General features: G+C 38.1%; 1 protein-coding gene across 1 annotated transcript in view; it reads right to left on the minus strand.

Moving 5' to 3' along the window:
* The window catches only part of PLCG2 (phospholipase C gamma 2), a 70,488-nt gene that overhangs the window by 17,240 nt on the left and 41,061 nt on the right, over nucleotides 1-12,187 (minus strand). The window contains exons 17-25 of the mRNA XM_056361243.1: nucleotides 11,143-11,321; nucleotides 10,167-10,367; nucleotides 8,800-8,919; nucleotides 7,366-7,546; nucleotides 5,934-6,002; nucleotides 4,598-4,707; nucleotides 3,694-3,790; nucleotides 2,708-2,774; nucleotides 2,306-2,463 (exon numbers count right to left, since the gene is read on the minus strand). Of these exons, the coding sequence (XP_056217218.1) occupies nucleotides 2,306-2,463; nucleotides 2,708-2,774; nucleotides 3,694-3,790; nucleotides 4,598-4,707; nucleotides 5,934-6,002; nucleotides 7,366-7,546; nucleotides 8,800-8,919; nucleotides 10,167-10,367; nucleotides 11,143-11,321 (1,182 nt within the window). The remainder of the gene's footprint in view (nucleotides 1-2,305; nucleotides 2,464-2,707; nucleotides 2,775-3,693; nucleotides 3,791-4,597; nucleotides 4,708-5,933; nucleotides 6,003-7,365; nucleotides 7,547-8,799; nucleotides 8,920-10,166; nucleotides 10,368-11,142; nucleotides 11,322-12,187) is intronic.

The following is a 12,187-nucleotide window of genomic DNA, read 5'->3' on the forward strand; positions in this document are numbered from 1 at the left end:
TATTTTTTCTTATTATTTTAATGTGGCTCTACTCGGTTTTAGTTACAACCTCATATAAATGCAAATGTATGCAGAAAAAATGCAAAGGGTACTGAAGTGTCTCTTTATTTACAATCCTGAGCAGGACTTAAGACTTGTTAGTAACTCCCAAACTGCTAAATTCAAACCCTATGAGCATCATTCCTGTAGTTTTCTATTTGTGCACCAAACCAATAATGTTACGTATAGAAAATAATGTGTAATCTTGTTGTCATCACCAATAATAAACCCAGCATGTTTGCAAGCACCTGCTCTGTGAAAACTGAGCAACAGTCCCTGCAACCAGAGACTGGGAATTACTGAAATCAGCAAGACTCATCCTGAGTGGAGACATTTGTGCTGGAGGCTTTTCAGACATAAGAAGCAATTACAGGATAAAACACATTAAAGAGTCCTGTACTGAACAGCGATTAGCTTTGGCACAAGAGGTTATGAAGCAGCAGCAATTAGGAAGTCTTCCAAAAGAATTCCCTCAGAAGACTAACTGAAAAGGAATGAAAATCAGAGCTAGGGAGCCATGGGTTTCCAGAATGTTTTACTGAACCAGAGATCATACATTAAAATCTAAGAAAAGTAAGGAGGAATACGATGTTTAGACTTGGAAATAACCTTGGGAGAGCGCCATACAAACCTCATTGTACTAAATGATCCACCATGGTTTCCCAGACACTGCCCAACAGAAATCAGAGCTCCAAATAGCAAAGGACCACTTCTGGATGCCATGAGCTCATCTTTAGACATAACCCTCTAGTGATACCAAGTAGGAGAGCTAGCAATGAACAACCATCCCTAGGAGCAGGGCAAGTGTCAGTATTAAGCAGAGATGACAAGATACATGAAGCTTAGTTTTACTTTTTGTGTATACTGGACACAGCCCAAGAATGAAGTCATAAAAAACCTGTATCGTATTGTAGCATACTGTTGATTCACTAATCTTTTTCCTTCCCCAAAATTCAGCCAGTTAACTGTACTGGCAAAAGGGCGTTTCCTCATCATTTTCCCCTCCTCATGCAGTAGTCTATCATGTGAACTTTCTAGAGGTCACACTGTGAGAAAAGCCTCCTGACTGATTCCTGATGAGTTTTAAAGCATCTTTGAACACAGAGTGTTTAATTCTTCCCTAACCGTACAAGCTCCTGAAGAGCCATTGTTGTACCATAAGAAACATTCCATTTAGAGACACTTCTTCTAGGTCATGTTTCTCTTTTTCTCGTTTTTACTTCTAAATGAAAGCCTGGCATAAGAACCATATCTCTCCTCCCCCAACAATAGGTCAACAGCTCCTGTTGGTTCTTCCCTTGCTGAATTTGTAGTCCTCTGCTTGAAACGCCAACTTGCCTGCTATAAATAGGATTATCGTGACCCTCCGAGCATTACCACTCCAGATGACAGATAAACAGCATGAGACAACATGATACTGAAACACATTTTCCATCACTCATATCACCCACTTAAAAATAAAAAGTCAATAAAAGCAACAAAGGAAAGAGTATACTTAAGCATAGTCATTGTAAGGGCTTTTTGGTCATGTCAAAGACTTCTAAAATACTAGAAAAGATGACTGAGAGGTAAATTAATACATCAAAACAGAAAAAGCAAGTCCTGAAGAATGTCTTTCAGTGGCAGTACTTATAGAGGGATGGGATGTAGAAGCTCAACTTAGGCAGAATCTTTTAATCTTTAGGCAAGAATTTGGAAATACTACTATTGAAGGTCTGGTAAATCTAGAATATGCCTATTGGTTACAAATAGATAAAGTATTATATTAGCCAAACAATTCCCTACTAGTGCCACTGCATTCACTGGAAAACAGAGTTAGTACACAGGATTAAGAAGAGTTTAGGCAAAGGCAGCTCAGATTTCACATATACTCATTAGTGGATTCACAGCTCTGAACAGAACAGTCTGAGATCTGAGTTTCTTCTGCTTAATGCTAGGATTAAATCAGTGTAACTAGATGTAAAATTATAATGGTATCTACTTTGTACTACTAAGCACACTGAGGTGCTGGGTGCAACACACGCAGTACTCTGCTGAAAAACTCTTGTTAACATAAATTTATATAAAACACTGGTACCATTCCCAAAAGATTTTAGGGAATAAGATTCACAGTATCAATAAAATGAACCAACAAACAGCAATATGCAAGAGAGTGAAGAACCACGTGTTGGAAACATTTAGCATTGGATGGCAGTTAAAGACAAATCCTATTGTAAATTCATAGCAGTCCACTATAAAAAAACAATAGACAGATTTTTAACAATACCTCTTCTGTAGTTTTCCAAGTGATTTCACGGATACTTTGGTACCATTCAAAGAGTTCTTCTACTTTATCAGTTGCAAACTCAACACATGGATCTTCTAGATTCTTAGGTTCCAGAATGAAGACAAAAGGCTTTTTGTGTTTTCCTTGGGGCATTTTCACTGTTAGGCAACACAGTAGCAAGAAATTTATCCTAAAATCTAACAGTTCTTCTAAGCTGTCACTCTTGATTTATTGCAACAGTTAATACAGCTAATACAATTAATATGATGAAACTCCAGGACACTAATACAAGTAGGTGTTTTGTTTAAAAAACAAACAACAATTTTTCCTGCTAAACATAGAAGAGTCTACTCAACCACAGAAAGCTTAAGAGTCTGTGCATAAGCATCAGAAAATACCTACCAACGTTGTATGTATTGAGTACCAGTATGCCACGACACAGAGAGCCTAATGGATTGTCCTCAATAATCTGAAAAACATGAGTTAAATCCGACCCTAAATCTCACGTTGCATGAATATGCACAGGACATTAACAAATAATAAACATGTACCATTAAATCTAATTTCAGTTTCACTGAAAGCACGCCCACTATAAATTTTAAAAGCTTTTTTCCGTATCAAGAATCTCTCATTTTGAGAAACACAGGAGAATCTCTGTAGTGAGAGTAGTCAAAATGAGGAGTGCAGCTTCTGTACTGACACAATTGCTCATTTTTCAAGCCTGTTTAAGGCTGCAATGACCGGGGGAGGAAATCCAATACATCTGTTTTCCTCCAAAGATGCCTGGAAAGTCATTGGAAGTGTTTCAGAACATCAAAAGAATTCAATGTTTTCTTTTTAAAACTCCAAAATGTTAAAACTGTTTATTATGGAGTTTTGTTTACTTTTGTTGAAGCAAACTTTGTCCAAGACTCTGGACTAGATTTTTAGATATTTTTGACAAACAGCACTGGGTTAGTCATGCATAAAAACTTAATGATGGAGTCTGAAATGGCTAATAAGATTTGTTTGGCCACATAGTTTTCTTATTTGCAAATATTAAAGCAGTAATTATACAGGCAAACTAGTTAAAAGTAGTTAAAAGTTTAAGGCATGTTATAGTTTAGCCAAACTATCTGAAAAAATCTAAACTGGTATGATTTTCATTACCAGGAAACCATTAAAATCTCCTAAAACCCCACCAAATCAGCTGTCTCCTTAAGCAGTTTTCTCTGAGGAATGTCCTGACAAAAATATTCAGCAGCAGAGAACAGTGAAGAATGCATTCATTTCTCTATTCTGTGTTCTCTCAATCACAGCACATAAAGTCATGGTTCTATAAACCAGACTTCCACTTCTAGGAGGTAGCATCTGCTAGGGAAACGTAGTGGACAAACCTTAACCCTCACCTGGCTTTCAAGTTCAGCAGAGTTATCAGACGACAGGTCTTCAACATAATTAGATGGAAAATAGTGTTGGACTTTTTCTCCATAATCCCCCTTCCACCTGAATTGAAAAAGAAAAGTGTATGTGTGTATATATATATATATATAGTTAAAGAGCTTCTGTTAGCCATTAATGAAGCAATAATCCCCAAGAAATTAGTCATTAATACCCCTTACTAGCTTGTCTAGCTGGCTATCACCAAAATATAAGTGATGAAGCAGCTAAAAGCTCTAACAAAGTGATCATTAACTGTAGTAACAGATGATTTCCGAGGGATTACAGTTACTGTAAACTGCAATTAATGACTTAAGAGGCTTTTTCCCCTTCCAGTACTAAAAATACTATTATGTGGTTGATTACCCTGCAAAAACTACAGGGAAACATTAGATTCCCAAGCTTTCCAAGCAATTTACAAACCAGCTAAGAAAGAAAACCTCTTATGAAAAGCGACTGAACAGATCACTAAAAAAGGTGGGTTTGATTCCTGAGAAGTATTTAGCAGAGCAAGGAAAGAAACAGAGCAATGATAACAATGGTAATAGATTCGTGGCTTCCTAGAATACACAAGTGTTTGGGAAGGATGAATGCAGTAAAGGAAAAATACTGGATACACTGGGCTGTAGAGGTTCTGTAGGCTGAGGTTATTGTTTTAGGACAGAAAAATGGAAAAGACATGAAAGGACATTTGAGGATGAGGGTGGGTGGTTGTGTTTTTTAAAAATATCCTGGCATTAAGATTTATAGGGTCACAGTTAATAAGCAGCAATCAGACAAGCAAAGTTTTTAAAAACTACTACCCAAAGCTCAACTGTTCCCTTCATCTAGTAAGTCACCAGAAGTTCTCCTATGAGGAATCTTTGTCCTTACCAGCCTCCAGTTTCCTTCGTGACATTATGAATTAAAGCTCCTCGAGAGAAGCTCAATTCATCACTTCTTTTGGCTCTGTAGTCATATAAGGCTTTCACTGTTCTCTGAGGCTTGAAGAGAAACAGAGCAAGAGGGTCATTCTAGGGGGACAGGTCACAAAATAATCAATAATGCAATCTTAAAAAAAAAAAAATAAAAGAAGGGGGATTGGATCCCTTTTTTTGTTATGAAGCTTAGAAAACAATCCTAAAGTTCCAGAGTGACATCTATCGGTGGAAGCAAGTGATGCTACTTAACGGCTAGCCTTCAAGTATGAGCTTGAAAAAAAAGCAAAAGCAAAAAAAAAGTATCTTTCTTTTTGTGGGTGCTGCAACATAATTACTGTAAGGTAAAAAAAAAAAAAAGAAAACCACACTGAAATATCAATCCTCAATCTTCATAACATACATACATACACAGTTGGAGTTTGTAGGCTTAGATGCCTACAAACCTTCCACTTCAAAGCCACGTCAGCTAACCTGCTGGTCACATTTCCTTTAGGAAAACAAGCAGTTTTAGCAGGACAAGCAATTTTTTAATCTTGAATTTACTATACCCAAATGCTTCATCAGCAGTGCAAATTCATTGGCTCAAAAGACTAAAAAGAATTACAGCCACAAAATTTACAAGTAGGTGAACTTTTATGAGAAATTACAAGTAGGCAGGCCCTAACAAGAATTAGAGAGAAGCAGATGTTTGCTGTGCCTCTTGTTTTCAAAACATATATATTTTAAAAGACGACAAACTTTAATTACTCATTAATAAACCAAAGACACCATTTTTATACAGAAAGTACATAAATAATTACTGCACCTATTTGTGCATGCAAGCCATGTTCGCTGATAACGGAACTGCAATAATTTTGTGCACAAGTAACAGTGCTCATAAACACATAAACACACACACATACAGACATGAACACTTAGGATTTAAATGTACTTTCTTTCCGTGAAGATTTGGCCTTCTCAGATTGAATCTTCTCATAGGTTATTTAATTTGGGGGCATACCTGCATCAGCATGCATATCAAACCACCTCCGCAGACTCAATAGCAAAAAGTGCCCAGACTTCCAATATGGATGAATCAATACAGGATGTGCACACAAGAAAACATGGGGCACAAATTTTAAAGAGATGCTAGAAAAGAAGTCATGCCCTATAAATTTCTACTGTCCAGCCCCCCATAAGTCAGTCAGCCTAATGCTCTCAATTATCCTTTTCATTACTGCTAACGGGAAATCAAGTCTCATAATTTTCAGAAGTCTGTGGTAAGTGCAAGTATCTCTCTTTAAGCATACCACTGTAGGAGTGATTTCACTGGGTTCCACATACATCTTGACATCATAGAGGGAGTTAATATCTTTTTCCTAAAAACAGGAAGAAGGAAAAAAAAATATGATGAAGCTATGGGAATCAAAAATTATGGAAGCACTTAATGTTAATAGAACATTCACTGCCAAAACCACCTTTCTGACAATACACAGGCAAACAGAAGAGTGAAGCCCAACACCTATGTTATGCTTATTTCTATAGCTGAACATGAGTTTGTTATTTAACCTATGCCAGTTTAATGAACAGTAAAACACAATGAAACAGCAATACCTCACAAAAGTATTTCAATCAGTCAAATAACTTTGAGATTGTGAGTACCCTTCTACGTGCAATCAGGGAGGACAATATCTATACTTAAGATTTCTGTGTTACAGTACTTTAGTTCCAGTATCAGTTTCACTATTAGATAAAAATTCTTAAACAATATACACAGTAATTTTTTTCATTTTATTCTTTCCTTGTGTTCCCATTCAGACCTGGTCCTAGGATACAGAACCTTAGCTATAGGCAACATTATAAAATACTCCTGAGGTCTACAATCTTTTCAGTCCCTTTTAATCTCCCCAGGAAGAAAAAAGAAAAAAAAAAACCCAAAAACCAAAACAAAACAGAACACCAACAACACAAAAAAAAACCCCAAAAAACAAATGCATCACATTTTCATTTCCTCAAACACGCCAGACAAGTTTTTCCTGCAGCTTCTAACAGACATATATTTGAAGACAGCATCTTAGGCTTTCCAAAAGCCAGTTGCCTCAGCAAAGCTCTCTCTTCATGAAACACATCCATCCAGAAAGTAGGCTTCTATCCTAAACTAATTATCCAGGCTCCTAGAGTAGTCAACAGGCAGAGACAAGTATCTCTTGGAAACATTTCCTCATGCTTATCTCAAAGAGTAAGCCTTCAGAGATACCTCTCACTTTTTACCACAAAAGGCAGTTGGACACCCTCCCTGAGATGACTCCAGTGTGGTCCACAGTGAGAGGCACAGCAGAATATTTCCCTTTTTTCAGAAACACTTAGCAAATGGCAACTGCACAACCATTTTAAGATCTCTGTCCAATCCAGCAATGGAAGACAAGATCAATTTCAGGCAACGCTATTATCACAAACTCGTTTTCGCAGAGCAACAATCCCCCATTTCACATAGTAGCTTTCCTAATCAAATCATAAGGCAAGAGTTGACCTGTAATCAAAGATAAGATGAAGCTCTTCCCTTCACATATCTCAAAACCTTTGTAAGAGAAGTCAGTATAACCATCTCAGTTTCACAGATAAGAAAACTACCTGCTTAACCTCCCCCAAAGGTCTACCACAGCCAGAATGAAATGCAGCACCCCCAGGTCTAGATCTCCACCTGCTACAGCAACCAGCACTCGTACGAAGACCACCGCTTACCACGCTGTAGCGCTCCAGCAGCTCCTCGGTCACCGGGTAACGCAATTTCATTTTCCTGTACAGTGGATGCTTCTCATAGTACGTTACCAGTTCCACTAAACTCTCAAAATAGGCTGAAGTTCCAAGCACAAAATGGCGACCTTCCTGCTGAATTCGGAAGTGCTTCACCTTCCCCTCCGCTCTGTGAAACAAGCGCAGGTGCTGTAAAAGGGATTGGTACTTGCAGTGCTAAAACTAAACCAGAATTACTTTGTGCAACTTAATCAGGTCAAATAATTTCTCCCTCTTCCAAAGCCTCGTTTATTCAAACTGAATTCTAGTTGCCTGATTAAATTCACAAAAAGACATTCTCGCTTTTCTACAATATACAGGGCCTTGGTATAAATCCATGCTTTTGCTTAGATTAAATTTCCTTATTTTTTCCCCCTACAGACAGGTATTCTGTCACCTTCATACTAACACAAATGTCTCTGATCAGACCGAGAGTCCCTCTGGAATCCATTGCTGATCTACCACTGTCCCTAAGTGACAGACACACTCTGCTCAAAACAAGTAGCTGCCTCTTCCCTACAATCATTTTGTTAACTACAGAAGCCAATTTTGAATAATAATAATAATAATCTCTTATGTTTAAACACAAGGCTTGTGCTTGCACTGATAAAAGTAAAGCCATCCACTGATAACTGTCCCACCCACAGAATACCCCTGCATCCTTTTCAAGCTGCTGAAGTTTCAGTACTTCTTGTTTTCCTCACTGTTAAATGGTTTTATCAAGGTGCTGCAGCTCAAGTTGTTACAATATCCACCTCGGTAACAGCAGAAAGCTTCAAACCAAAGTACACAGGGGGCTGGGGAAATCTGGACATCTTCAATACACAGTAAGGCATGTAAATAAAGAGGAAAACAAGTATTTGTTCTTCCAAAACAATTTTATATGTGGCAGAAATATGTATTTTCAGAAAAACGTCATTTGATTTGAAGGCACAACGGAGAATGCCACAATTCTACACATTTTATTAACATTGTTGAAACAACCAGTTTCAAAAAATATCTTCCCTGGCAAGAAAAGTTGATGGTTTCATTCTGACATTTCATTTTGGTCAGTTATATGACAGGGCAGGATTTCCAAGGAATAAGGACCTAGAACTGGTGAACCAGCACCAAAGAAAACTTCAAAATAATACCCAGTAGTAATGAGTACCAAGGAAGTGAAGAAGGGCCATGCACAGTTGTTATAAAACATAAAGTTTTACTCCAGTCACAAATTAACTCTTGTACAAGTTCTCATACATGAACCTGCTGCACAAATCAACCATGCTAACTACTCAAAGAATGAAAGCACGAATTTTACAACTCTGAAAAGACCGCAGTGTTTTTTTAAATAAGAAAAACTAGAATATTGTTGGGCCACTAGTCATATCTGTCTTTTCTTACCTGAAAGTCATGGCAAATGAATCAGGTTCATCTCTCTTTCTAATCAGAAAGGCTCCATCTCGAGGAATTCGCATCAGCATGTCTTCTGCCTCTCCCCGACTCAAGTTGCTATAGTACCAACTACAACAGTTAAAAATCAAAAGAGACAAATGATTACAAAGCTTGTCAAATGTCATTCAGTAGAATAACAGGCAGCGTTATTAACAACAGAGTCTGAAACATTACAAGAAAAATTATGCATTAGATTTTACCCATCTTGCCACCTATGACAGCAGCTTATTACAAAACATTGTAACACAGCAGTTTATTTTGGATGAAAGCATCAAGAATATATCAGAACACCCTGTCTGTCTGAAATCATAAAACACAAATCTGCGCTTCTTCCTGAAACAAAAGGCACTGGATCCTGCTTTTTGTCTGCCATTCAGTTTTCAGTAGTTTTATTCAGTTTTGACATAGTAGATTTAAGGAAAAGCCCAAATGCAGACAAAAGAAAAACACCAGGCATTTGAATCCTTTCATTCAGAGCCTGATTTTATTTTTCACTGTAGGGATGGACCTATCTTGGATCTAATTTGCCTTCAGTGAAGCTGTAGCCACTTACACTGGCAGTACATCTCCACCTTATACAGAAAGGCAGGAAAGCTTAACCCTTAAAATCTACCCTCCCCTCTCACTGGTTTCCACAGTTATCTAGGGTCGTAGGTGACTCCCAGGGGAGCAAAAAAAGAAGCTCAAAGTCACAGATCAACATTTCACATGCAAAGGAGATTTACTTTTCCTCACTGCAAAGAGAACAGAACAAAGGACAGTGATTACAGTGTTCTGCCAGCAAACAAAAGCAAGATCTGCCTACAATCTACATCAGGCAAATAAATACCAGCTGGAAATAAACAGCAAGCTATACTGCTTCCTGTCGGCATGGGGCAAAGTCAGCCTAACCAACTCTGACAGGGGTGAGATGGAAGGTGGGATTAGGAAAACATAACCGTTTGGGCTCACTGCCCCGGGAGTAGTTTCCAGATGGCACAGACCATGACCACTTAGTTGCCAGACCACAGCCAGCTACTAAATATCTGATCCAACCTACTGGATGTTGTAAAACACCGAGCAAACAGAGGAATTGGCATGTTTCCACAAGTATTACAGTTCTCACTGCTTTTCCTGGTTGCTGCTATCCCAGTGACAGCTCTACCAGGTGCTCATAAAGTCAGTGATCTTACTCAGTGTCTTTCAAGGAAGCCTATTCCTGTAACATCCACAGACAAGTAACACTCAGGTATGCTCCTGAATCCAGGGAATTTTCTATGCAAAAATCCAAGACTGATGGTCTGGAAAGCCTGCTGCTTGCCTTCTGCTGTACGTACTCTTTATTTTCATGAGGGCTAGGATTAGGCACAGCATCAGTCAGACGCAGCTCAAATTCAGCACATCGCAAGTGAGCCTCCTTGTAGTGTTGAATGAGATCATAGATGCTATCAAAAGTGAGGTGGTCCGTCAGGTAGTATTTCACAGTGTCCCCATCACTTGAAGAACGGATCCGGCAGTGCTGGACTCTACCTGACCTCCTGAAGAAATGAAGAGGGGCATAAGGAAAACAAAGGTTTTATAACAGTTTTCTTATTTTGAAGCATTTCCTCACCTGGTCCTGGTCAACTACTTGGTGAGCTTGTGACGAGGCAAGAAATCTGTATCATTTTGTAAAACAGCCAAGGTAAGAACAGTAACAAGAATCCTGACAAGTAAGATTACAGGACTGAAAATAATAATTTTCAACCCACAATGATTTAAAATCTGGCATATAGTTACTCCCTGCAAAATTTGCTGTGACAGCTCTCTGGATCAGAAATCCATCTGATACACTATTCCTCGTAATGTTCCAACCAGAAGGAAAAAAACCACCCAGACGACCAAACAAGCAAACACACACACACACTCACAAAAAAAAAAAAAAAACAACCCTGAAAATTCTTTATTATTTTCTCTCTAGAGGATCCTTTCATTGAAAAGATTAATCTCTGCTAATAAGGTACATTCATGAGACTGCCTTTTCAGTGTAGAAACCAGTAATTTATCCCCAAATTTAGAGATCGTTTTGGCCCACTCATTAAGGAAATCAGTCAGTCCTCTTCATACAAAGCCTCCTCTGCCAAAATGCACTATGTTACACTAAAGTTTAATTTAGAAAGTAGTCTTTCACAATCCCATCAATAACATTCTAGTAATTAAAGCCTTATTCCTATTTCCACTCACCTATAAATGCATACTTGAAAAATACACACGTTTTTGTGCAATGCCATAAAACAAACAAAACCCAAATTTTTTTAATGACAATCACCATACCAGAATGACAAGGTGCAATCATTAGGGAAAGCTTCACTTTCCCTAACTAGGAATGTCCCATCCTTGCCACCCATTTCAGCACAATATTCCTGGAGCAGTTTCTCAGCAGTTGCTCTCCCCTCTTTCATTTTCCCATGGAACCATTTCTCTTTTAAGTGTAGTTCAGTACGTTTCACCTCCTAGATAAAAAAATAAGAATTTTTACAGTGCATTTCTAGTTTTATGATTTTGAAACAGAATACTTGTTATTGATACAACAATCTACTATTTCATGATTTCAGCTCTTCCTAGCCCTGAACTGTCCTTCCACAAACAAGCCAATCACCTTTATAGTAACCCTTGACTCTCCTCCCCAGTCAAGCCATTTCTTTTGGAGCCATAATCAACTTCAGCTTTATTCAACTACGTAATCAACAGAAAGTGAAAGAATGCAGTAACGCAAACACCAATTTATATTTTCAAGGTAAAACACCCTACTGCTAATTCAGAGTTTCTAATCAGCTTTTTCCAGGATTCATCTGTGTTCTTCCTTACACAATTATTTTACTGACATTAACATCTAGGTGAATGGGTAAAATGGTCTGCATATGCATGGAGATCTCCAAGCCATGCACCTACATGTTAACAATGAAAAAGCACGCATGGAAACCCCAAAGATCAGAAAAAGAAACCATGCTGAACATCACTGCTATTGCAACCCTTACTGAGCCTCATGTTTCTGCTAAACCACCATGTAACACATGTTCACCTGTGACAAACATTTTACAAATGTGAAATCAGTAACATGCACTGTGTAAGAGGTGTGCTGTATTACTAACACAACAAACCTTAGGTCATCCTACTGTCCAGTTTGAGAACAGCAATAATACTTAGCCACAGGCATATGAAGACTTTGTCAGTGCACACATCAGCATGAGCATTCAAGTACCAAAACTGTATTTCATTTTCTGTACTCCTCTTTGTAAGTTCTCAGTTAGCCAAGAGAATTAAAACCAGGGTTAACCAAAGTACCTTAGCAAAGACCCTTTTGAAAACTCTTTTATCT

The sequence above is a fragment of the Falco biarmicus genome, chromosome 15, assembly GCF_023638135.1.
Source record: "Falco biarmicus isolate bFalBia1 chromosome 15, bFalBia1.pri, whole genome shotgun sequence".
NCBI lineage: Eukaryota > Metazoa > Chordata > Aves > Falconiformes > Falconidae > Falco > Falco biarmicus.